At 49.1% G+C, this 27854-nt stretch overlaps 1 protein-coding gene across 2 annotated transcripts in view; it reads left to right on the top strand.

Annotated features, from left to right (window-relative positions):
* Nucleotides 1-340: 340 nt before the first annotated feature.
* The window catches only part of Lim1 (LIM homeobox 1), a 182972-nt gene continuing 155458 nt past the window's right edge, over nucleotides 341-27854 (top strand). The window contains exon 1 of one of the 2 annotated variants that reach the window (XM_077655008.1): nucleotides 341-1117. In XM_077655008.1, coding sequence (XP_077511134.1) covers nucleotides 942-1117 — 176 coding nt within the window. In that variant the 5' untranslated portion in view covers nucleotides 341-941. The remainder of the gene's footprint in view (nucleotides 1118-27854) is intronic. The other variant, XM_077655007.1, reaches the window with a different exon arrangement.

The following is a 27854-nucleotide window of genomic DNA, read 5'->3' as shown; positions in this document are numbered from 1 at the left end:
TCATGCGTCTCAAAGCAGCCGCCTTGCGTGGCCGGAGGCGGTCGTCTCTCGTCCCACCGAGCGACGGCCCTTCCGCGAAGTTCTACAAAAGCCGCCGCGGCTGGGACGCGGAAACTCGTCGCGAAGGCGACCTTGGGGACTTTTCACTGCTTCCTCTCCGTGCGCCTCCTCATCTTTATTCCATCGCCCCTCGAACGCCCCGAAGCAGGACAGGTGGAAAGCAGGCAGGCCAGCCACCAACAACAAGCAGGGCGCGACGCGCCCCTGGGTACCCGCCGGCGCTGCGCTCGCCCCTCTCGGCGGAAGCAGCAGCACCACTACGGCACACGGCGCGAGAAGAGAGCGCCCGCGTTGCCAGTGCGCCGCGGAGCGCGCGGGAGAGCGCGCAAGCGCACTCCAAGAAAATAGACTCGCGCGGCGCAACCGCACACAAAAAAAGCGCGCTTCTCGAAACGCACAGCGCACGCGTTTCGAGAAGCGCTCGCTCACGTGCAGCGCGCGGGTGCGCGCGCGCGTCTTCGCGTTTCTTTGGCGACGGCGCCACCATTGGCCTACACTGCCGAGAAGGCAGTCCTTCAGAGCTCCGCCCCTCTCCACCGGAGGCTCCGCCCCTCCAAAATGTGGCGCTCTCCTGAAGCGGCATTGCGGGCGCAGAGAGCGTGCTGCCGTTGCACGCGCGGTCCTCCGTTGGTCTCTGCCGCGTTGCGCACGCTGTTGTTGCTTGCGCCACGCCGTTGCCGGTTCGCGGCGCGTTTTTCGCCGTGCTCCCGCGTCTCTGGCGGCGCCTGCTCGCCGGAGCGGAGGCGTGAGAGCGCTCTTGTTGTCCCTGCCGTCACGCGGGTGCCGTGCGCGTCGTCGTGAACGGGCGCCCCGGGCGCAGTGCGGCGTTCACCGTGACTCGTCGGCGGCGGGTGGCCGGCGCTGGGCCCGGTCCGGCCGCCATGAAGATGGTGCAGTGCGCTGGCTGCGACCGCCCCATCCTGGACAGGTTCCTGCTCAACGTGCTGGACCGATCGTGGCACACCAAGTGCGTCCAGTGCTGCGACTGCCGCTGCAACCTCACCGATAAGTGCTTCTCTAGGGATGGCAAGCTCTTCTGTCGGAATGACTTCTTCAAGTGAGTACTCCGGTCGGCCTCGCGAGCTCCGAGTTTCTGCAAAGAAAAAGTAACTGTGGTGCTGCTTTCTTGAGTTGGGTACTCATTTGCACAGCAAACTTTGCTAAACAGTCAGTTACTTGCTAACATAAATTGCTGCACACCATGATTCGTGTATCTAGACACGTAACCTGCTTAAGATCTTGTATATTCTCCAAAGTCAATGTTACATGCCGTTTACTAACCGACGTGCGTTCTTAGAGGTGAACTTCTCCGACTGCTTCCCGTCGGTATCAGCTAATAGTATACTCCAACGGATATGCCTCGGCCAGAGGTAGGTGCTTACTTATCTAACGCGTCGGCATTTGCACTACATTCCCTCATCGCCTAGTTTACTTTAGGGACTGTCTGTTGCGACTACGGCGTCAAGTTCCACGGCCGGTCCCTTGCATATAGCGGTCAGCAATGCTGGACAAAGAAGCGCTCAATACCTGTAATGGCGCTCAGTACGGCGACGTCCTTTCTCAGCAGCTATGTCATGCAAACTGGTATCCAAAGCTCTAAAAGGCTTTAGTACTAAGGTGGCCTGCGAAATGAAACTCGCGTCAATTCGCGGTGACACACCAAAAGGTGGCGCTAAAATGCGTTCATCCTGGAAAACTTTGTGGAACACACTCGGCGCTCAATAGCGCCTGCACATGTTAAATCCTTAGGGATGTGTCTTAATGTGCGGGGAATGCCAGCGTCTGTTTTTTTTTTCGGAATGACAAAATATCCAAAGAAGCGCACTGCACATAGCAGCGAAGCTCGAAAAAATTCGTCGCGATAGTTGAATTTACAAGGGATGAGTGCGTCGAACAGAAGGCATTGCGAACGACCGCGTCAATTTTCGTGGAGGGAAAGCGTGAGTGGATAACACCGCTGGTGCATGGTTTACGTTTTGTAAACACCAAGCGTTTACAAAACAATGAGCTTGCCGCTTGCGAAAGTCTCTTTGTATCTTTATCCTCGGTGATTTTCCCGTTGACGAGTAATGCACCTTAAGGTTTCATCATGTATTTAATTACATAACTGAAAATTTCACTCGCACGTTCCAACGACTGGAAAACAACTTTTTCCCACTAAAATGCTCATACTTGTGAGCACTCGATGTGTATCGTTGTGCATTAGTATATTGTGCAGAAATCTTATCTTGCTGATCATATTTCACTAAAAGCCAGGCTCGGGTGCCCTCATAATTTATCTCTTCATTTGTCCGCGCTGCAGTTTCAAATGCATAGCAAGGTTCACAACTAGCGTGCTATGTCCAGGGTCTCCTCCGTGTAAGTATATATATATATATATAAACGGAGGGACAGCAGTTTGTTATAGCGGTTCCCGATCAGACTGCTTAGTCCTAGTTGTGCGTGCACTCCATAGCAGATCACCAGCCGTTGGCGCACGACTCTTCTCTTTATATTGGACTGTGTCAGCAGTATACACGCATAGTCGCAACATGGCATCAGAGGACATACGGAGAAATCAGGAAGCTTTGTATGTTATACAGCTGCCCGAAAATATCATGTGATCACTAACCCTAGCTTCGTTGGGCTGCCTGTGATAGTATATTTCACTCCTGCATTCGTCCTCCAAACCGTTTACGTCGTTATGATTTGCTCTGAATTTCCGCGAAGGGAAATAAAAATGCTACCGACAAACGATAAGGCTTTCGTGATGGTGGCGGCGAGATAAGTGCGCTGATTTGCGTCCGCAGTGTTTAGAAGCATGCTGACAAACAAGCAAGATCGTCTTCTGCAACCTTGCTTCTAAATATGCTCACGATTCATGAATGCCTTGCCCCACTCTTTCACTGTCTGCTCACGCGGCATGCAGCCGGCGCGTATGTAACACGGGTGTGCGATTGAGCGGCAGCATGTGTGTGCAGCATCGTAACCATACACGCACCGTTATATTAAATAGCGCGAACGCGTACTACACGTTTCTTACGAGCACAAATTCGCGCGAAGACACGTAACTGCGGTTTTAGGTATACTTCTTCCATTATGTGTTTGTTTTGAACATTTGCATTCTTTCTTTATTGTGCTGGCCATTATTTTTGTTATATTTTTCTTCGGGAATGCTACCTCTTCGGTTCCTTGCATTTGTGAGTGAAACAGCTGTGCTTTTTTTTCTTTCTTGAGCCACCGCTTATAACAATGGACCCGTACACACTCGGCCGACGACAGTGATGCATGACTGGAGCGTATTCGTTATTCCGCTTTCGAAAGAAATACTTCCACGCTCGCAAAATCACTCCGCCCTTTTTCTGCAGTGTCCTTTGTATGCAGCAACTTTTTCTTGCAAATCCGGGCGAGACACGCTGAAGTTGCACGCGCGAACCTTGCTCGATCTGTCCGCAGCCTATGGATGATAACAAGAGAAGAAAGATGGAAGCATATAGAGATATTATACAATAGGGAATTGACGCTGAATCTATAGAGGGATGTAAGCAGTGTTACAGCCACCCTGGTGGGTTTTGAAGCGGCGTGAATCACTTGGTAAGTCATGTAAAATTCGCCTAAGTAGGTATTAATTTTGCGGCATTTAAACCGAGCTCCCCTACTCGCTCATGAGTGGAGTTTAATTGCCGTAATTAAGCGCTCCTTGAGGCTCTGAACGGAAAATTAACTCCGCTTCAGTGGCTCAACGAAACCCCTCTGCAAGGTAAAGTCCGATACCGCTGTATGGCTCGATTCTCGCTACTTAAGGTCACACTGCCGGTCCCTGAAATTTTGCCCAGAGAACCGGTGTTTCCGATCTGATATATATGCCAGCGCCATGATCGGCCGTGGCTCGCGCGTTGACCACTCTTATAGCCTTGTATTGTATATCCAGCCGTCAAACGAATAATGTGTTCCATCAGTCCAAGACGACGGGAAAAAAAATGGATAAAATAGAACTAACCGCACCACTTGCCTACTGGCGACTTTATGCCGGTTATTCCACCGGAGACTGCGTCTGGCGTCCCTTTGCAGCCAGCCTGTAAGCGAGTAATGCTTGTTAATTTAAAGACTAATACTTCTGACAAAGAAGTTATTTTTCAACTGGCACACAGCCCCTATAGTATATTTAGTTTCTTGTCTTCTACTGACTGATGGCGTGATGAATTCGCTTTTTTTTTTCATCATTCACAGGGCGTTTTCCCAATGATCCTAAATTTGCGGGCAGTCCCGATGCGATGCGACAAAAATGCAAATACATACTGGTTCATATGTAGCACATCGAGGCTCCTCTTTCAGGCTGTCTTGCCTTGACTGCAGCCTTTTTTCTGTTTTCCGCGCATCGGAGTTGTGGTTTTTCCCAAGGGGACCCTGCAGAGCGAAGCACGACACTGAAAGCAGTGCGGGGTGGATTAACGTGTTGCTGTGAAAATATTGAATTTATTGAAAAAAAAAGGAATGAGGAATGAATGGCAATAATCCCGCGATTGGCGTGATGGCGGCGCGGTCTTCGCTCAGATTTTTCTGAATTCCTAATACAAAGTCGACTGAAGCATTTTTTTTATTCTCATAAAGGCCCTTCTCGGCCATCACGCGGGGGGGTCCCGGTTACATAGCAAGCAAATATCCACTCTAAACATACAAATACAATACGAATATAGAATCACAGTGAAATAAATTGACAGACAAACTGGTTAAGAGCACCAACAAAAATGCAAATCGATCCCACGCACAAATGGACCCTCTGCGGTGAGAATTTACGTTAAAGAAACACATTTTCAAAACAAAGGATTCATGGTTTAATGCTGAAATGATTTCTCCTGGTAACTTGTTCCAGTGATGAATTGCGAGAGATAGTGGTGAATGAAAAATAATGGTTATTTTCTGGTGTCTCGACGCCGAGACAAATGATCGATTCAGAACTTTGTGCAATCTTCTGTCCACTGAATGCTTGGGAGTATATGTATAGAGGCACCTATTTACAGGAGAACTGATGGCCGCCAGCGAACCGTGACCAAGGCGGCTGTCAAGCAATTTAATCAGTGCTGTTTTTTCTTTCTCACACCGTGCACATTGGTGACGCCAAAGCATTAGAGCACAAAAGTAAATAAAATTAAACCTCCGCTGTTCCGACAGCTTAGTTGCTAAGTGGACACACTGACGCGTAGACACGGTATCATCGACGCCGAATTACGGTTCTCTTTTTGTTTTATTTTTTACCTGGCTGATTAGCGAAGCTAAGACAGGTCCTGCGCTGCGATGCTGACAGGGAAGCTTGATTTAGGCGTCTCTCGCAGACAGCGCCAGCCATATTTATTGACTGGCATACAGATAGGGATCTCAGCACGCATGGCATTGCATAGTACACAACACTATAACATATAAATAATATGCAACATAATGAAATAATACGACATAATAATTACGCTACCCCTTCCATAACGTCTTGTACTGAGCATGTTTATTGTTTGACGACACTGTATAATTGCCCGGTATGTATCATGAGCTGGCTGTGCAGGAAATTATGAGCTAGTCAATTAATACTCCGATTCGTTCATTGCGCTCTATTTCCTGCTCATAGTGCGGCGTGTTTTGGTAACGCAGACTTGTGTTGCTGTTGCCAAAACTAACGCGTTGATGAGGGGATTAGATTACCGTATTAAGGGAATACTACGCACTACTGCCAGACACACAAACGACAAGACAAAGCAAACAGGTTCGTTTTCCCTCTAGTGTAGTACCGCGCTGTACTTCCATGATGCAAAAGCAAGTGGCCCACGCTTCAGCTTTGCTTTCTGCACTGAGATGACAGAATTCAAGTTCCCTACGGGTGCGCGCGCATGAATCATCTCTGCGCTCCTTTGAATCACGCACTTTTTTGGACTGAAGCAGACATCCGCGCTCCAAAAATCCAAAAATCTCACCACTTTTACAAGTTGAAACCCTACAAATCCTGGAAACTGAAAGAAGCTTTCGTTAGGATGGACTGTAAACGGCTCTGCATGCACTTCCTTTTCTTTCGCTTCTTCAATTGCGCTTTGCTCATCTGTAACCGGCAATGAAGGTGAAGTGGTGACTAGTTCCGTGCTTGCTTGTTTGTTTGTTTGTTTGTTTGTTTGTTTGTTTGTTTTAATCGGCAAACATTAACCCTTCTGTCCTTTGAGAGACTGTTGCAAAGTGGGACCCTCAGGCGATGTGTCCATAGTATTTTGCGTATTTATTCTTTCACTATGCGATTCCCGGCAAGTGTCGCGTAACCGGAATCATCGTTAAAAGTAATGCACTGGCCAACACATGGCCTAATTGCAGTCTCCGACTAGGCATGCCCAGATATAGCATCCACATATGTATAGTTTGGTTTGGTTTAGTTTAGGGGGGTTTAATCTCGCAAAGTGACTCTGGGCATGAGGAACGCCGTAGTGAAGGGGTCCGGAAATTTCGACCCCCCAGTGTTCTTTAACGTGCACTCACATTGTACAGTACACGGGCCTCTAAAATTTCGCCTCCATCGAAATTCGACCGCCGCGGCCGGGACCGAACCCGCGTCTTTCCCATTTCCCATTTTTTTGTTTCTGCTTCGTATGTTATTGTAATTTATTTCCTTAACTTTTTCAATAACCTGCCTCTAGTCGAGATAACTCCGCAGTTTTCTTGCATCTTGCATGAGATTTGCGGAGTTAAGGGATTTTTTCTTTTTGGTGGCGTTCCTTCCTTCAAGGTGCATATAGTTGGTGGCACCAGATCAAACTGACCACAGTGTACATATGAATCTGCAAATTCAAAAGGCGTTCCCGCGCACACGTGAATGTCAGGCATATATATCTACGTAAAACACGTCCGTACTTCTCGCTGAAGTTTTTCTTTTTCTTTCCCAACAATCCGTGGCACTTGCGCATGTTTACTGCGCAGGCATTCACAGCCGTCTGAGGTGACTTCATACGTATACGAGTAATACACACACGCGTGCGTTTTCGTGCCAGTTGTCACTCAAGTGTTGCGGCCGTCCATCGGAACTCTGAGCGCAGTCGCGTTTTCAAAAACAATCGAACATTTCCAGGGATATTCGGTTCCGAAGGACGTCTATTCGTAAATGTTGACCGTGCACACGAAGTGAGCATTTTCTGCAGCGCGTTTTAAGGGAAGTTCCGCGAAGTCCAAAGAACGTGAAAACAGCGTCACTGAAAGACATTCCTTCCACAAACTGAGTGATTGAAAATTATTCACGGATTAACGGATGCGATAGTCAATTATTCGCGGCATAAACCAGGGGGCTTTTAAGTGCCCTGAACGAATTGCGCACTGAAATATAGTTTTTTTCTTATTCTTGCCTAATCTTCAATCCATTCAACTAGCCGGCATTCATTATTAAAGGCTACACAGCTGTTCGGGGGTTTTATTATTTTTTTGCTCATTACGGCGCGCAATACCTTAAGACACACAAGAAAGGGAAAATTTGGAAGCATACTTTATTAATATTTTGTTACACCGCTCTTCTCCTAGAGCAATCGACTTTGGTTTCCGCGTTGTAATAGCGGCGCTTCGGCAGCTTTGTCTATACAGCTAGCGCGCATGTCACCCAAAAAAATTAAATTGGAGGAGAAAAAATCATGTTTCTGTAAATTATCTGGAGCACCCTGATGCATGTGCATAGAAGAAGCATAGTGTCCTTCCCGTGGCCTTATGCACCGTTGTCAGAAAAAAATGAATAATAAGAACAGAGCCTGAAAATGAGTTGTCCATCCCTTTAAGGCGCTTTCGGGACAATCGTATACATTCCGAATTCGAATCTTTTTTCCTCAGAGTTTCCTACCTAGCACTAGTTTCTTTGTTTCGGGGAAATTCAGGATCCTTCATACTTCAAATATGGCGCTGTTTTGTCCCATGTAACGAACGTGGCAAATAATATTTCTCGAAGCAATGAGCGTCATAGCACGTCCTCCAGCATTTTCTTGCCGATGTATTTTGACATTAGAATATATATATATATATATATATATATATATATATATATATATATATATATATATATATATATATATATATATATATATATATATATATATATATATATATATATATATATATATATATATATAATTTCTAACACCATGCGCATTTTCGAAAATGGTTTCATATGATTTTTATAAAGTGTTAGTTACCAATACATCAGCTGGTATTTTGAATCTTAATTATAGGTCATGCCTTTTTGACAGCTCGTAAGAAGTCTTGTACACGCGCACAAAGAATTAACCGTTGGTGTGATCCGTTGGAAAAAGTAGCGAACTGACTTTCTGGGGGCCTGGATATACTATTTGGACCAAAAACTATTTCTTTGGAATTAAAATTATAAATCGAACCTGAAAAGGCTATGGAATTTAACAACTTGTTCGCCTCCGTATTGCTCGCTGGGTGGCTGTGTGCATCCGGCGTAGTACACAGGGGAGGTCAGCGATCGCGACGCCCAGGGGGCGCTGGGTGGCACCAGGTGCACAGAGCTTTCCAAAATGGCGATCCTGAGATTGTAAATGTCTATAGTCTTTTAAGTCTATGGCTAAGAAACATTGCAAGAAAACTGTAAATATTTATAGACAGTCTATATACAATCTATAGATTTATGGCCATAGACTTTTAGTAGACTTTTTTCTATAGACAGTTCCTGTTTACTTTTTTGCGTATAAATAGGGATTTCTGCACTTTTGAAACTTATCATTGGCTATCTTGTTATGCCTCGTATTTCGCCATTTATTATGTTTGCTATGTTTTGAATCACTGATGGTTTATAATTAGCTGTCGCATGCTGTGCGCTGTACATTGTATTTGGTTTCCTGTGCCTTGTCAAGCTGCGTTAGCAGCTCTTATCCAGGGAACCATCCAAAAATGTCTGTTGAATAAAACTGAATTGAATCAAAGTTGTGCTTTGTAATCACACACGAAGCAATTAGCCAGAATGCTAATGAAAATGTCGCGACGGGGAAGAAAAGCGTTCCGGAAAAAAACGCACTCGAGACGCAAAATATTTGTTTACATGGCGCAACATGCACACACGCGGTTGATTGCAAACATGCAAGAATGAAAACGTTTTGTGGAAAGGAAGCGCTCATAAGTTGTGGCACTCGGGGTGCACCGCCCCTTGAGAGAACGGTTCATTACTTCCACTCCCGCCTTCCCGGAACGAGGGGAGAGGGAGACGCGTGAACTTCGGCCGCCAGGGCGCAGCACAAGGGTCTTTTTTTTTTATTTTGCCTCTGTCGAAACGCTGTCGCCGCGTTTGGGATTCGACTCCGCGACCAGCAGCCGGACGCTATGACCCCTGGCCCACGTCGGGGCTCTTGCTATGTGGTCGGCGAACCGCGCGGTATGTGTCGGCTGTGAATCCTCAGTCCTAGACACGACTGCGTTGTTCGCACTCAGTCGACTAGCGTCGGCTGGCATGACAATGCCGATCTCTCGAGTCTGACGCGTGCCAAGTGTTGGCAGTACACCGCTGCTTTTGTTCCATTGTTGCGAAACCAGTAACTTTCCATCGCAAGCGTGTGCCTGACATTAAAGCTGCCTTCGATTTCAAGGGTCTGGAATTTCGAAAATCCAACGGCGGCTGCTTGCGAGTTGTGAAATGCGTGCAATGAATAAAGGCGTCCCAGCTGTGCTCTCAGATATTCTCCTGACGCGTGCCATGCAGTTTGCAACCGACTGCTTTGGAAGGTAAACTATAGGAACCGCAAAATACCGGACGACGGACAGAGTAAGAAGGGACACAAAAAACAGGTTCACAAGCGCTACTACCAACTGTTTATTCATGCTGTGGTACAGGGGTTATATGGGAACAGAATGTCTAGCATGCGCGTGGAAAAGGCACAGAAACCGCACATCAGACATGCGCACAAGTTAATCAAAAAAATAATCTAAAAAGGCACATTCCGATGAATAAACGTGTACAGACGTGTCACTGACACTGGCATGCTCGACATTCCGTTCCCGTATAACCCCTGTACCACAGCATGAATAAACAGTTGGTAGTAGCGCTTGTGAACCTGTTTTTTGTGTCCCTTACTCTGTCCGTCGTCCGGTATTTTGCGCTTCCTATAGTTTACAACATGCATCACCAACTAGCCCAGCAGCTTGCTCTCCTGAACTGCTTTGGAGGGAGACCGGCTGCTCTCGGGCGCGTCCTGGCTAACCCAACACCGCGGTTATGAGATAAAATTCCGGACGTCTTTAACACCCGAGGTGTCAAATGAGCGTATCCGCTCCCTGACATCATCGCTCTCCCTCACCTTTTAAAAGGGGGACGTTCTGTACGATATCCATTCATATTTTCTTTGTACGGGCAGCATTCGAATCTTATTGCCTTATGGGTAAAGAAATGATGCGTGCGCTTTGAATAACTTATAGTATCCGCCTCGGAATACAGCGGCAATGAAGTGCACGTTTTCCCTCGGACAGAATGGGGAGGGGGGGTGGGGGGGGGGGGGGGGGCGCAAAGAGCTAGGTTTATATTGAGCCCGCGGCTAGACAGTATGCTACCCCTCCCTGCTCCGTCCATGCTCGATCGCAGTTGTTTTGGGTCTGCCCAGTACAGTTGTAACAATGCTGATTTAGAATATGAAGAAAATTGGCACTGGCTTAGCTCGGCTATGCCAGGTTATACGTAGCGAAAGCTAAGGCATAGCTTGCTTAGCCTTGGTTAGTCTTGATTGCAAGTCCAGGTAAGTCTGGATGTCTTTGTTTTCACGTGGTTCGTCACATGGTTGGTCACGTGACCAGTACCGTGGTTGGTTACGTGGTGCGGTGCGAGCACGGTGGGAATGCGGCTTCGTGGCCAATAAAAGCTAGTTTATGGTGCGAGGCCTGTGCTAGCGAATGCCGTTCCGCGTTCGTCAGATCGCTGAGCAACTTGAATGGCAGCTGGAGTAATAAAGGTATGATATTTGCAGTTACGGTGCAAATGCTAAGGTTCACATTGTGTTGGAAGTACGCAAGAGGTAAGATGAGCGAAGAAAAATTTTAAAGAATGAAAAAAAGAAATTAGTGTTGGTTCGCACTCTTTTTGCTGCAGCGTACCCGCTACTGCTTGTTTGTACAAAAAATAACGTGTATGTTAGCACAATGGCCACTCGTGGATATTTCATTGACGGATAAACATAATTAAGTGAAGCCTCATTACTGCTGCTCCTTCACGAAAAACCTGGTAGCTGTATGCCATCGCGAAAATTTCAGTAGATAATATTTGCAATTCTGTAGACTGTCTGTGATCTGCCCAAAAAAATGTCGTGTGAAAAGAACGCGGTACAACTTGCGGGTTCACTTTGTGCCTGATGCTTACATGCACCCTTGCAGCATACTCCGCGGGCCGGCTGCACTTTGTGGAGTTTCTTCGAAAGCTGTAGAGCATATGTCGGCAGCGTTGACGTCAGGCAGCATCGTTACACCTATTCTCCAAACAGTTCTTGGAAGGCGGTATTGTGTTTTTGAGTCTCATATGATCGATCGCATGTTTCTGCGCGTTCGATCATCTCTTTGTGAGCAGCGAATGCGCCTGCACCGCTGCTTCTGCACCGATGAGAAGAAAGTGCAGCGAACATAGCAGAGCAGCGTATCTGCGCTAATTCCAGATTATCTAATCACTACGCTACCTGTTGATCAGGAAATCATCGCAGCTTCGTGGTCACAGTAGTGCGCGAAAAGTGTGTAAACTTGAGAAATGCTGCTGTCGTGCGGAATTCTAGGCCTGTGTATTTCGTTGATTCTGTACGCGTATAGTTACGCTTAGATTCTCTGCCCCCCCCCCCCCCCCCCAACCCGTCTTCACACATTACGTCCACAACTGTACTGACAATAACAGAAAGTTTTAGCCGTACCGTACGGCAAACACGGCAACGCTACCGTACGGCAAACGTGGCTATAGGCAAGCCTGGCAACGGGAGCAAGGGCAACGCGTGACCGTATTTGCCGTACGGCTGACCGGCTGCGCTAAAACCGTTAATTACTATGCCGGAGAAACCGTATAATTACGGCGAACACTACGTCGGAACAGGATTTATTGGACGAAAAAATAACGCGAAGCGAAACAAGGACTCCACACAGACAGGACGGGCGCTGTACTTATGACTGTTCATTACTTCAGACTTTGTCCACATTACAACTCCTCTTCCCGTTCCAATGCATTTCTTTCGTTCACTAAGCATATTTGAATAGCTGTCCCCCAATTTACCGACGTATTTTAAACACCACTGAAATTCTTCTCGAAGGCATCGCTTGTATGCGTACACTTCATTTTTTTTCTTTCCGCAGCATAATGTGGGCTGCGTGACAGATCAGCAGCCAGGAAGAATAAGTTTCAACACTGTTGCGTTGCACACCTTTTGTTCGTTTCACAATATATCGCGCAAACAAAGCCCCTCACTGCAGATATTATTTCTGTGGTCGCTATTTTTCTTTACGGTTTTTTTCTTTGGTGAGGTATCACTCGTGGTTTCCCAACAGCACGCTTACAAATACAATGATACAATGATATCATTTAAGCGGCATCCGCTTGTGCCGCATGACCATGCATGAAGACGCGCGCGCGCGTGTTTGCTTGTGTGTGTGTGTGTGTGTGTGTGTGTGTGTGTGTGTGCGTGTGTGTGTGTGTGTGTGTACGTGTGTGTGTGTGTGTGTGTGTGTGTGTGTGTGTGTGTGTGTGTGTGTGTGTGTGTGTGTGTGTGTGTGTGTGTGTGTGTGTGTGTGTGTGTGTGTGTGTGTGTGTGTGTGTGTGTGTGTGTGTGTGTGTGTGTGTGTGTGTGTGCGCGCGCGTGTGGGCGTGTACGTGTGTGTGTGTGCATGTGTGTGTTCGTGTGTGTGTGTGTGTGTGTGTACGTGTGTGCGTGTGTGTGTGTGTGTGTGTGTGTGTGTGTGTGTGTGTGTGTGTTGTGTGTGTGTGTTTGCGTGTGTGTGTGTGTGTGTGTGTGTGTGTGTGTGTGTGTGTGTGTGTGTGTGTGTGTGTGTGTGTTACATAGACAGGTCCCAATCACACATATACCACATAAGCTTTGCACCCACTTCTAAGTCAAATATAGGACATAGGATGCATGGGACGGTGGTAAGACATACCCCATACGTGCTCGCTCTGAAAGGAACCCGTCGATAACGTTCCAGATGGGTAAAAGCATCCTCAGGATGACGCCGGCACATGGGCAGCAGGAAACAGAGAAACTTCCAGACTTCCCTCCTCAGAGTCGAAGCGTTCAGAGCACGGAGATCTCCGTGGTTTAGAGCCAACGTGATAGGTTTATCGCGCACGTACCACACCCTGCCCCTTTGAGTGCGCCTGCTCTCGATATCACTTGGGGGAATACACTGCCACTTTCCATTTTCACGGCTGTCCAATAGGCGTATGGGTGTATATGGTGGCTTGCGCACCCATCTGCACACCTGTCCAATAGATGTATGGGTGGTATTTGCACCATATCTACATATATATGCACTTTTATGCAACACGCTCCAATGGTCCTTCATTGGAGCCCATTTAGACAATAATCACTTTGGTCAGCAAGTGAAACGGTAGCTTTTAGCTAGGATATATTAAGGCGGGGACGGTTGCACCGTTTACTGTGTAGAATCTCTCATAATGTCATCGATCGGCGCAGCCATGGTTTGGACGCGCTACCTAAAGGTGAGGCAACAGCACTGACAAATCGCGCGCTTCCCCTGATAGATATATACACCCACCAGGGGAAGCGCGTGCTTTTCAGTCTATCGACATATACGTCGGCTGCAAACAGCTTTTCCACAGCGCTAAGTTTCTCGTAAATTTCGTATTTGCATGCGCTGTCATAAAGCAGTCGCATTTGGACTTGTGCCGCACATACTTCCAAGGACCGATATGCAGGGGCAAAGACAGAAAACGAACTGTGTACGAGGGGGTGTTTCTTTCCATTTCTCTATTTACCTTTTGTTTTTGCTTCACGCCCGAGAAGTGACGAACTGAGCATGTCGGCACTCAAACACTGTCATTCACTGTATGATTATGATTAGATCGGAGATAACAGCAGTCGACCCAGTTGCAGCGGAACTTCATGACTGCTTACGCTCGAATGTAAAGGGGCATTCCTAATGTTACCTTTTCATCCCTCCCCTGTCTTTTTTTTTCATAAAAACAAAGAGGCAGTGCTGCCTAGGCGTAGTCATTCTATTACTTATTTATAATTGCCTTCCTTTGCCTGCCTTTTTCTGTTCGCATGGCGACCAAACGGTCCAAGATATGTGGTTTGCTTGTCCCATGGAGCATGTATTCACTAGTGGTCAGTTTAAATGTGCTGTGATGTTCTAAGATTTAACTTCTCATGCATATATTTTCGACAGACGCCGTATATAGTTGATATGCAGCACATCAGGACTTTATTTACATCTTCTTACAGGATGCATGGAAGCCTGCAGAAAAAAAGCTGCCCAAAAGCCAGCCTGACAGGACCGCAAGACGCCTTCATTGACAGTTCTCATGTTGAACACAGAATATACGAACAGCGTCTTTTGTCAGAGCAAAACAAAAACATGAAAGTACTGTATACACGTAATACCAGGCGCACTACGTACATGGCAAAGAGCAATACAAGATTCTGCAACTATATTTCAGCTGTGAAATCACTCTCAAATGCAACTCACAAGATCGCGCATTGTTTAGAACGTGATGTTCGCAAGCTACATGCTTCCAGCGTCTAAACTGTTTAGTACACAAGGTAATTAGTTTTGCAGCACCTTATTCGTTTTACTACTTGTTTTGACCTTCCATGGTTCAAAATTGCATGACTTCACTCTATTTTTTACTTTTGCTATTTTCTGAATAAAACCATTCTTACATCTAGTTTCCTGTTTGAACAACTTGGAAAGTCGGTAGGCGTGAGACTGTGACTGGAACAACATTGTATTTTGTGTGCAATTCACGTATGTGATAGTGCGTTGGTACCTTTTCGACAGCGCTTAAAAACTTTTTTTTGCGGAATGAAGCCTTTCTATGGTGAATTTAGTAGCTGATGATACCAATTAGCAGTAATCAATTAATGGTACGACAGCCCACAGGCAAAATATCGCCGAGCTCGTCGAGTCTGCTTCTTTGTATCCCGTCCTTCGTTCTGTTTTTAAGCATAATTTTTCAGGCATTCCGCTTGTCCACGAAACGGACTTCAGAGCGCATCTGTTGATGGTCCGCAAACATCTGTCCCATTACGAGCGCGATATTAGGAATTTAAGCCATAAATCACGTATGGTTTAATAAACAGGATATTTCCGGCCCTCATAACTGAGCTTTAAGTTCGCCTATGTCTATACTAATTCCTTCTCCCGTCTCTCCGTGAATTATAACCGCGTCCTCCGAGTACCGCGAAGCCAGGTCTTCATTAGCTTTTCCCCCGAGGCTTCACAGGCTGCAGTCACTCATGCTGTTCGCGTTTCTTGCTGGCACCAGCGATAGCCCGTCTACCACGCCAAAGAGAGGAGCGCAATAATAACGAATTTATCCTCGTAATTTTATCCTCTCTTTGTGCGAATTTACCTCCTTCGAACGCCATCGCCGGAAAAAGAGGCGCGTCTATACGAGTAGAGACGCGCTCGGCGTCTTCAAGATGTCAGCTCTCTCTCGGTGCGGTTCGCAGCATATAACACAACACTTCCACTCCTCCGCGCCGTCTGTCGGCCTGTCGTCTGGCCGTGTAAACGACCCGCGTACACGCGTTTATTGGACTCACCACTCGCGCGCCTTGTGCCTGCCGAGGCCGCCTCACACGTCGCGACGAGAGGCGAAACTTCCGCGGCGTGATGACTTCGGCCTCTGTCTGCATCGAGACGCCGCGGCCGCTTCAGGCGATGAGAGCCGGTCGTTGTCGTGAGCCTCACACGCCGCCTGCGCTTACGTCGGTGACTGCATCGGGCGTGTTCTCCTCCCAGACAGGACGAAAAGAGGTGGAGGCAGTGGTGGAGGAGGCTTATCAGGCCTGTATTTAATGGGCGAGATGGCAATGAACAGTCGCTTCACATTCGCGAATCACTCCCCCGCGTACAGAGCTGGCCGATCTTCTCCTCGCTGTGGAATGCGCAGCGCATGTATATATGTCTTCATCAAGAGGATTTTGGAGATGGGAGTGGACTGTAGGCGAGCCGCTGTTAGACGGCTTGACGTTCGCTGGTTCTTGCTGCCTTTTTGATGTTTGTTTTAAGCTCGCCGCTTACTTCACTGATCTTTGCAGTGAGCGACATTAGCTGTCGACGCGGCGGGGCTAAATGACGTGAATAACTATACTAGGCTTCGTGATTGCGCGGTCAGGCTCCCAGATGGCGGTGCGGAGCGCAGTCGACCATCTCTGCTTGCCTGTTCTTAGTATGCACGCGAGAGCCTTGTTGACATGGCAGGCGCGGCAGGATTCTTTGGCTGTGCGACAGATGCCATGTTGCGACCATAGAATAATAAATAATAAAAGCCCCGCCCTTCGTTATGCACAGGACACGTCTTTAGTTTGCGTGTCGCAATCGGCTCGCTCGTGAGAGTGATTCGGTGCGAATTACAACCTGACCTACATGCATGGTACACATATCTGCGCTATACAAATGCGCTCACGAAAAGAGTCGGCAGCACATAAGCTTGCAGCCGTTATCAGCGATTGACGCAACGTTTTCTACAAGACGTCCGCCACCGTATTCGGCCGCAGAAAAGCTAGAATAGAGGCCGGTTAAATCCAAGGGTTGAGCAGCGTGTCACGTTATACTGGCCGACGACAGGCTGTATGCGACGGTCCCGAACGTGCTCCGACATCTCACTTTCACGTTCCAAGAAGTGGGGGACGCGTTGCTCCTTTGACACGGACCAGACGAACTTTTGCCGCGACCTTCTCAATCATCGAAGACGACTGGAGGTGCCGTCTTTTAGTAAATTTATATTAAAGTTGGTAAGTTTCAGGGGGGGGGGGGGGGAGGTGATGGGAAGGGAAGGCGAGAGAGAGGAAGCCCAGAGAAACAAAAGGCGGTAGTAGCGCGCGTTCCTTTCGTCGTCGTGCCCCATGACGCGCGGCGCGCCGTGCATGCGCCCGCTCGGGTCACGACGCGAGGGCGCCGGACGCGGGCCCTGAGTTACAGCCTGGCTCGTAACTCAGCCGGCATCGCGGCTCCAGCAGCTGCTGCGGGCGCACCCGACGCGCGTTGCTTCTTCCCCTTCCTTCCCGCCGGCAGTCTCTCCGTTGGAAGCCGCCTCCGTGCAGGGCCCGATATACGGCCGTAGACAAACTGCAGCTTCTGGGTACCAGGTCAAGGCCTCATATTTCGGAGGAAGACGCGAAAAGCGTGGCAAGTGGTTCACACAGGGTGACACCTCCACACTGCCACAAGGGAGTGAGGGAACGAATGATCAGAGCTGTAGTGTCTGCTCTGTGTAGAGGGGTAAGAATCTCGAGATGGTAACGAAAAAATTGGCGGTGGGTTAGCTCTGGTTAAACCTGCAGTGACGCGATAGCTACAGCTGGCCGAGTGGAACTTGGTCACGTGATAAACCACATGACGAACCACACGCGATCGGCGCCGCGCTGCCGGCAGCTGCTCCGCACCACGTGACCAACCACGTGACATCGTGCACATGGCGGCGCAGCCACAGGGTGGCGGTGCCGCCACGCTGAAGACTCGAAATGCTACCGTAATGTAGCTATGGCTACAAAATAATTTCGGAACCAACTTCCGTTTTATGAACACAATGTGGGGAAGGAATTAGAAACATGTACCGTAACTCTAAATACATGTTTGTCCTGCCGTTTGCATAACGACGGCACCGACGTCGGGGCCTGGTGTACATCACAAAGTCACGTGGTTTCGATACCACGGTGGCGGCAGCTGCATTTCGTGGGATCAGTATATACGAAAACGCAGGCGTGTTTCTGTAAACGGCGGTGCGCGTTGAGGAACCGCAGTGCTGTCGAAATTAGTCTAGAGCTCTCACTATACGGCGGCGTCTCCGAGCCCGACTGTACAGTTGTGGCGCATCATTATCCAGGCTATATCCACTTTGGGACAAACACCTCTCGCAAATGATTATCACTTACTGCGTGTGTTCTGCATCAACCACCGCCGCAATAGCGAATTGCCCCTAAACTCATCACCCATCTGACTTCCTGTCGCACAGCGCTACATATTTTTGTTTCGTAACAGACTTTCATTTCATTTCATTTATTTCATTTCATTTGTAACAGACCGTCGGTTATTTTCACATTACTTGTCCCGACCATTTCATTCTTTTGATTTCGCAGTTTCAACTATGATATCATTAACTCGAGGCCATGGGACCCTGGAGAACCGAAAGCGGAAGCAGCATGTGTGGATATACCGATAATTACAGTGCCGGTAAATCTGCTGCTGCCATGTGCCGGAGCTAGGGAAATAACTCCACGCAAAACACATCGACGAATTCATTGACGACAAAAAGCATCTGAGATGCGAAGGAACAAGACCATGGTTTAATTACGTCTCACCGTATAGACTGTTCAAACGCAGGATGTCTTCAAAATGGGAGACGACTTGGTGCGTTGTGCGACAAGACCCTGGGTTAGTTTTCTGATCATCGTTACCCTTGACGCACGCCAGCGCGTGGCCATCCTGTCAAGTTCTGATGGTTCGCGACCATTATATATCGTTCCTAGAAACAGAACAGCCCTCGTAATTTGCCCATGCAGTCACGAACAGGGCGCGCACAGGCAGAACTGGCTATTTAGCTTCCTCTTGTTGTCGCACAACTTTGCGTTCCTATAAGGTTAGTACACACAACACGCCAAGCAAAGTTAACTAAAAACGACATCGTTAACGAGACAAAATACGCGGCACACGCGTCTGTGTGCGTGCGGCAGGCAAACACGGTTGCTGCTGCAACATGCATATAAAACGCAAAATTTCTTTGCTCGTTTGCGAGTATGTCCTTCTGCTTCGTTTTTTTTTTCTTTCTTCTATCAGTCTGTTTTTCCTTCTGTTTCTCCTTGTTCATTTCTATATCCTTTCTTCTTCTGTCGCTTGTTCATCCCCGCGCGCCTCCCTCTCTGCGGTGCATGACGAGGCAGTCGATATAGGAGAGCACATTGAACGGGGGTGCAATACGACGCACTGCCATTAATCCGGCACACATATTCGCGAGCGGTGCGTACGGTATACAGTCCACTGACTTTCCTGCGAATTGTGCGCTGTGTGAGTGAGTGTGGGCAACGTGTGAGCATATCCAGCTGGACAGCGTATGCGGAGAGATCCTTTGTACGCGATCCGTGCACCGGCCCGGCTCGGGAAAAGTGCCAGCCTAGAAAACCGTTTTAAAATCTTCGCCTGCTGTCCTGCAGTCGTCACTCACTCGCTGTTGCCTGCTTGGATCTCCCCATTCCCACCTCTTTCTCGCTGGGTGTCGTGTGTTTACAGCTTGGCGTAGCCATAAATATGCGCATATGGCACCTCTGCGAAGAGAGGCACTTGGTGGAGCGGCGTTTTAGCCAGCTTTGCGTTTCTGACTAAAAGGGCAAAAAAAACTTTAAAAAAGCGACCAGGAGGGCCGAGCTCGATATGCGTGCGCAGGTTCGCGTCGCGTGTCCCGGACAGATCGCTCCTCGCTCCAACTGCCGGTGGCGAGGAACACTACAATGACGTTCTTCTTTTCTTGATGCATGTATGGACGCGAGCTTCGCATCATCAGTGGTATACTTCGTTGAGGCCGCCTCCGCCGGTTTTTGCGCGACGCAGGCGGACCCTTCGGGTTGTATTGTATACCTAGGAGGAACGGCGCATGCAATGTGGGGGTGCATGGCAGGAGCTCACAAGCTGTGTCACTTTATTCGAAACAGCGTTTCGATGAAACGAAACACAAGAGGCGCCCGTGCGCTGTGCGATGATAAAGAAACCCGGATGTTCGAAATTATTCCGGAGCCCTCCACTACGGCACCTCATTCTGTCCTTCCTCTTTCACGCCTCCTTATTCCTTCCTTCACGGCGTGTTTGAGCTGTCCACCGAGATGTGAGACAGTTACTGCACCATTTTCTTTCCCCAATACCACTAGTCTTATTAAATACAGAAGTTTTCCAAAATGCTTGGACAGCTGTCGAGCAGAGCTCTCGTTATTCTAAAGGCAGAAACTGGAGAAATGCATGGTGCACACAGGACTGCGATTTGTTAGCCACATATTGCGTTTTTTTCTTTCTTTGTTTCATCCTGCATAGCACAGCCAACTGTGGTGTGCGTACGGGTTCCTCTCATTAGGGCACACATGTTCGTTAGACTCGCGGAATGTGTCACTCAATTGGCGGAAAGCGTTGCAAGAGATGGTAGCGAGTCATATGGCGAGAGGATATTAGGAAATTTTCTGGGATATTTATGGTACCTGTGGCTGGCACAGGACAAAGTGAATTGGAAGATATTTAGAGAGGTAATTGCCCTGCAGTGGACATGACGTCCTATTCTCCAATAAGCATCGTGCAATATCGCAGTGGACCAGAGGCCCGTACTACGCTATTATGACCTTATTTCCACTTCAGTGCGTGCTCTTTTGGCACATTTCGAGCATGTAGCTTTAACTCAGTTGAACACGGGTGTTCACCAGTCTGGAGGCTGACGACGACGCCTTCCGGTGACGTATGAATAGCGTGCCAACCCCCCCCCCCCCCCCCCCCCCCCCCCTTCCAACGAATGACTGCGAGCGAAGACGCGTCTCCCTAGACGAACGGCCCATTAACGAGCAAACAAACAATCCCGACCGGGTATTTTGCGGCGTTAAACGACGCCGCCTTCCTTTAAGCTTCCGACGGTCTCCGTTCCCCGGCGGCTGCCTCATCCGCAGTTATACGCGCACGCGGCATTAGCGGCAGCGCTCATCGTCGCGTCGTGGGAACGATTACGGCCGCCCGACGCCGAGCTAAATACATAATGACGTGCTGCGCCCTCCGTCTCTGAAGTGAGCACGGACTGGGGGAGGAAAACTAATAAAGAAGGCAATAAGGAAAACGGAAGAGGGGAGAGCAAGGCACGGCACATCCAGAGAACTGGGCGCCATCGTCGTCTTCGCGAGTTGTGTAAATATGCGATGTATGTACAGGCGCGTACACAAAAGACAAAGAGAGCGCCGTATTTATCCCACGCCGTTAAGGAGCGCGCGATGATGCTGCTCGAGAGGCGAAGGGGACAAGGCCGCCCAAGGCCGCGCCGACGATGTGCGCGCGATTGTTTACCGCGCAAACAAGCCTGCTGAGCTCGGAAGAGAGACCACCCGGCCGTGCGTTCGTACTATACGCTTACTGCGCGGAGCCGGCGTGCTTTCTTTCCTTCGTTCTCTCCGCGACTCCACTGAGGCGCGACGAGCGGCTGCGCTCTTCATTCGCTCTTTGCGCCGCCGCGTGCATCGTCTGGTGAGCGTTAAGGCAAAGAAACGGCCTCGGCTATACAGCACGTCTCGGCTTGGCTCAGCTTGGCTTGGCTCGGGGACTCAGATGATGTCTCCGCCTGACAGCAGACGATGCGAAAAGAAGCAACAGTAGCAGACGACAACGGCAGAAGGCGTCGGAATTAGGGAAGAGATAATTGGGGAGCCGAAGAGCCGGGCGGGCGCTGCGGCTGCTGTTGTTGTTGACAGGATTGTGTGACGACGACGAAGTCAGTCAGTCAGGGTTTGGAGAGGGCCCGGAATTAAGGACGGGAGAGAGGAGGAGGAGGAGGAGGAGGAGGAGGAGGAGGAGGAGGACCCATCCGCTCTTCTCCGAGGGGTGAATTATTTATCGGCGCGGAATAATTATGCGCGCCGCGGGAGCGCTCGCCACCGCCGTCGCGCGGAAAATGCAACATGCCGTAAGAGACGTCGAGACATTGTAAACGCACGCACGAACCCTTGCGGCGGCCACTGCGCAGTAGTAGTGCAGCTGCTGCTCGCGAACGTTGACAAATTGCCGGCTCGCTCGACCTTGGCTGCGCGTATATGCGAACACTCTCTCGCTTCGAGTTCCTCCGCTGGTGGGCTCGGTGAGCGAGGGACGTGGAAGAGTGGTGCAGGCGGAGAGGAGGGGGCGACGCTGGGGGACATTTCATGAACGGAAAGATGCAAATTAAGAGGGTTTAATGGCCGGAGGTACGCGTTTAAACGTCGAAAGCTAACGCGTGCGGTGGGGCGTTCAAATTGCTGCTGAATTAGCGCGCGTGGGTTATTTAATGAGTTAACCGGGACCTGAACTTTCGCCACCTTTAACGCAGCCTATCATCTCCCTGCACGCGCGAAGTAGGCAAGCGGTGTGTCTAAAGCTAGTTAAAAATTCAGCGGCGTTGAATGCAGTATCTCATGTTTAGTCTGGGTTGGGGGCATCTGATGTTATTAGCAATCAATCAAACTAAAATGTTAATCATCACTGTCAGGTTAAGTCAACTAATATTTGCCTATAAACTTGGTTAATTATTTGTCTATAAATATTTGCCAGACAACCCAGGCCCTCAAAGCCGATGCCCTCCTGCAGTATTTTGTAGCATTGTTAACAAGATAGAAACTGTTCTGAATAAAGTGAGACTCCCTGTATATATATTAAGGAAGCCAACAGTCACCGAAACCAAGGTGCATAGGGGAATGTTTGTAATTTTTTTTAATTTGTAGTGCCAGTCAATTAGTTTTTAAAGAAGATTACTTATCAAGCAGCAGAAAAAACAACCATGCCGCCGGTGGGATCCGAACCCACGACCTCCGAATATCGCGCCCGGTGCTCTTACCAACTGAGCTACGGCGATGGCTATCCAGTCTGCTGCTTAATAATACTAATAATAATTTACGTTTTGCGTGTAAGCGAACCTTGAGAGTGTTCATATATATATATATATATATATATATATATATATATATATATATATATATATATATATATATATATATATATATATATATATATATATATATATATCATTTTAGCCATTACTGCGGGTTACTTTCTTGTCACAGATGATCAAAACATGAGGTTAGGACGGGAGGGGGAGGGGGGGTCCAGGTATAACGAGTTCTTATTGTTAGACAGTTGAATACTAAGTTTTCAGCATCACCAAGGAGATCGCGTTGCTTATAAAGTGAGCTTTGAGCACTCGCTCCGTGTTGCGAGTAATGGGGATGGCGATAGAATATGCATTACGGTCATGACATTACGTCGCCTTATCGCTTCGCCTTTCTCGAACGCACCGGAGCTGCTGACAGTGTGGTCGAGCTATCCATTAGGAAAGAGAGCGCTGGCCCATTACAACTTCTTTCAGCGGCTTGGGGTCGCGTCAGCCGCGGTGACCTCTGCGTTGAGCTCCGCCGGTCATCGCTTGGAGTGACTTTTCGTCCACGTTTCCCGTGTGACCGCAGCGACGTGTATGCGGCCATAGACTGGATGCACTCGAGAAAACGGCCTCTTCGGTGACAGCAGAGCATCGTCCGCGTCATCAGCTCCCTCGGAAGACGAGCCACGGCTGTTCGCTTCGAAGGTGCCTGCGTGGCAACGCAGGAGCAGTTCTCGAAGTTCATCCTCTTTCTCCGTGCTCGCGCTTAAACTGCCGCGCAGGAAGCGCGGGCCAGGGCAAACTCAAACGAAGCCGCGAGCTCAGAAATACAAGAGAGAAGGAAAAGGAGGCCCATTAGAAGGCGCGAGCTATGTTTGCCCTTCGCTACAGCCGTTGCCGTCGCCACTTACAGTTAGTGTGGGAAGCCCGGTGACCCCTTGGCTTCCAGCTCGTGAAGATGGTGCAGGATGATGAAAGCAAGCGGGGGGGGGGGGGGGGGGGGTATATTAGGGGGGAGGGAGAGAGAGAGAGAAGGAAAAACATCGGGATAATGGCAAAAATAGGCAGAGGATTCTGCGGAGCCGCTTTCCGTCCAGTGGCTTCTTTCAGTCGTTGCGAACCCCGCCGTGTGGTGGCTCTATACAAATACGCGCGTCGCAAGCAAGCGCGTCTGTTCGTTTTTCCCACGCTGGATAAACGCGCGCGCCTCTAAATGCGTGGATTTGCGCGGAGTTGCCTCACAAGCCTGCTTTCGTTGATGGTGATGATGAAAACTTCGACGAGGGATTCTGAAAATTGTTTCGAGTTCTTCAGCATGGCAGTCTTGCTCTACCTAGGTGTGCTCCGGAGTGAAGCATTTTTCTTTCTTTAGCCAACGCTTTGCATCTACAGTCGGATACAAGTCAATAAAAAAGCGGCTTTTCCCGGTCAAAGGACCCCTTTCCAGCCAATAGCGTCGGCCGATTCAAATTAACCTGCTAGCATAACAATGCATGGAGTGCATGGAGATGACAGGGGATAACCTTGGCCCTGCATTTTTACGCCACTCGCACGGCACCAGGCTCATGAGACCCGGCCGGCGCCATTGACTGGGAAGTGGTCCTTCGACGGGAAAAATACGCTTTTTTCTTGACTTGCATCCCACTGTAGTTGCTGGATCCCATCTTGATAAGAAATGTATCAACGAAAGAGAGAGTTGTAACGTCACAGAAGCAGAACAAAGACGGCTTTAATGGCAGGAAGTCTGGAGTGGTCGGCCGGATGTACGCGTCTCGGAAATGCTGATCCACGCTGAAGGAATTGGGAAGGAAAGCAAGATGTACAAAGTGCAGATGAGAGTTGATGACGTCATAATACACTGCACGCGGAGTCCAAAACAATGTCCATGTCCACGCGTATACGCAGGCTGCCACTTATCTCTCGCAGGTGCATGCGTACACCTTGACAGAAGAGAAAATGCACAAAATCGAAGCAACTACACAAACACCAAAATGCTAGCAAATTGCGTTTTGTAATTTTTTTTAAGTTTCAGTTCTTGTCTTTGTTTCGTTCTCATGCGAATTTAATGGTCGATTTCATCGATCAGTTGACTGGTCATTGAAGAATCATGAGGCTGAGACAGGATGCCCTCTGACCAACCTGACCGGGCCAATCTTCGAATAAAGAAAAAGAAAGAATACCCTCACTTTGCTTCAATTCTGACTTCCTCTCCTTTGTTTATTTTTTTTATTTTCCGCACTAGCTACAACAGCTGTGTGCTCCTTGCCTTGCCGTTTCCGGGGCACGTGTGAGTCTCAGCGGAGAAACAATAGGGGCAGAGGGGGGGGGGGGGGGGGGGTGTCTCATGTCTCAGAAAGGGGCTGTGCGGCTAGTTTAAAGAACTTTTTTCTTTTCCCTATCCACGCAAGACCTCCATGAACTGCTATTTGCGACCTTGTGAGTGCGCGCCTCGGCACACTGTGGCCGTGAGAAGCACGAATAATAATAATTATTTTTTTTTACTGTTTGTCAAATGCCGTGTTAACAGGAGGTGCTCTTACAGCAGGGCAATGGCTCCAAATAGTTGGTGCAACAGTAGAACCGTCGCATGCGTGCGAGTGGCCGCCGTCCCGCAATGGACTGCGTGCACTGCTCTACATCGCATGCCTGTCCCATACACACATTCGGGCCCCTCTTGCGCTCACAGCGCGCCCTGGCGGTCGTGTTCGCCGCCGCAACGCGTCGTATAGACGCCGGCGGTGGGTCGATGGGCATCGGGCATGCAGACCGCTAATGGCCGCCATTACCGACACGAACAGCGTGCGACACGCAGACGCCCCGACGCCAACTTCGCGGCCTCTTTTCGCCCCTTCCTCCTTCCTTCGCACACCGCGTGCACGCGTCGAACCCGCAGCGACGCCCGGCCCCGCACCACAATGGAACTCGCAAAGTTTGGAGCAGGCCGGGCGCCGTTTGAGATCGCCCCCCCCCCCCCTCCCCCATTTCCCGCGCGTCGTAGGCTGACGAGCTCTGCGGCTGGCCCCCGCAACAATTAGGAAGTGCGCATGTGTATAGCTGTTCGGCGCACAGGGGAAGTGGGTCCCTGTACACCGCGCGACGCGGAGTCGTCCCGGAAGTGAAACAGCGGAACTGCGTCTGGTGAGCTTTCCGGCATTTCTGTGGGTGTCGTCATCGTGTGGCGACGGTATACACGCATGCATATTCACTTAAATGTGCGCTCGGTTGCGTGGTATGAATTGTAGGTATACAGACCTCCACTAACGGTCATTCTGATCTCGGTTCGCTCGCAAAGTCGGCCAGAAAAGCCCATATGCTCGATACGTGTCCAAATGCGACACAGAAATATTAAATGCCGCTGGGAAGGAAGCCGAAATACCCTGTCGTCTCCACCGTTTCCCCTTTCAAGCTTATAGTCTGCTGTATCTATATATAGTATATATAGGACTTCAAGGGCACCGTTTTTAGGTAGCGAGCATAGATGAACCACTGGCTCCTCTGCGGCGATATGCTACTGTTCTCTCGGACCTGCACCACACCGACTCATTTCCTAAAATTCAACTCACCAAAAATAGTTACGTAATCGAGGTGGGTATGCATCGATGGCAAAAGATATAAAACAATAACAATTGTGGACGCTGTTGTTTACGTTTTTACAGGCTTAAGTTTTTCGTGCAAATGAAACTGAAGGCAATATAGTGATGACTGCGCGAAGACATGAAACGGAGTATTTTTGAATGTTGAGCGCGAATTCCAGGTGGGCTTAAGTTCGCCATTTTAGGGCAAGCAGGTCATTATAGAATACTTCTCCTGTATACATGCTCTATATGCTACGCTGTCACTCGCTGCCCACGCGCGGCGTGCTGGTAAAACATCGTTGTCTATAGTGCTACACAAGTCCAGAAAAAAGCGGCTTTTCCTCGTCAAAGAATCCCTTCCATCCAATGGCGTTGGCCGATTGTAAAGAACCTGTTAGCGTGACAATTCAAGGAGCTGCACCCGCCGCGGTGGCTCAGTGGTTAGGACGCTGGATTACTGATCCGGAGTTCCCGGGTTCGAACACGACCGCGGCGGCTGCGTTTTTATGGAGGCAAAACGCTAAGGCACCAGTGTGCTGTGTGATGTCAGTGCACGTTAAACATCCCCAGGAGCTCGAAATTAACCCGGAGCCCTCCACTACGGCACCTCTTTCTTCCTTTCTTCTTTCACTCCCTCCTTTATCCCTTCCCTTACGGCGCGGTTCAGGTGTCCAACGAGATATGAGACAGATACTGCGCCATTTCCTTTCCCCAAAAGCCATGTATTATTATTATTATTATTATTATTATTATTATTATTATTATTATTATTATTATTATTATTATTATTATTATTATTATTATTATTATTATTATTATTATTATTATTCAGGGAGCTGCAGATGAAAGGGGGTAGTCTCCTCCCTGCATTGTAACCCCACTCACTGCACAGTCACCCTACTCGATCGGACGCTATAGGTTCATCAGAATCGGCTGACGACATTGGCTGGAAGGGTTTCCTTCGACGGGGAAGATTTTCTTTTTTCTTTACTTGTCTTCTGCTCCCTTCACCCCTCGCCCGCTTCCCCTTTCTTCCGACCATCAGTCAGCGGCCACCGGCGCGGGAAGGTCGTCAAAGGCCCAAGCGACGCTTACTTAAACGTCGCGACGTTCGCGGAACCCCGACAGCCCGCGCCGCGACCCGAGCTTCAGCTGCGTGCGTACTCGGCGCCCTGGAGCCGAGCCCCGAGTCCTTTTCGAACGGTGGCTCGCTCTCCGAAGGAGCGCGTAACGGCGCCGTATAGGAGAGGGGGAAGGGGTGGGCAGGAACCGCGCGACTTTTAAAAGGCCGCTGATATACGACTCCTTTGCCGCAGTCACGCTCGCGCGTGAGTCAACGCTAGCGCCGACTCTTTTTGGCATATGTAACCGCGAGCGTGTGTTTATACAGGCCTGGCTCTTGGACGCCCTTCATCCAAAACTGCCTCGGTCATACGTAAACCACGGAT

This window comes from Amblyomma americanum, chromosome 2, assembly GCF_052857255.1.
Source record: "Amblyomma americanum isolate KBUSLIRL-KWMA chromosome 2, ASM5285725v1, whole genome shotgun sequence".
Lineage (NCBI taxonomy): Eukaryota > Metazoa > Arthropoda > Arachnida > Ixodida > Ixodidae > Amblyomma > Amblyomma americanum.
The sequence above is the reverse complement of the archived record's forward strand: the minus strand, read 5'-3'. Positions and strand labels throughout refer to the sequence as shown.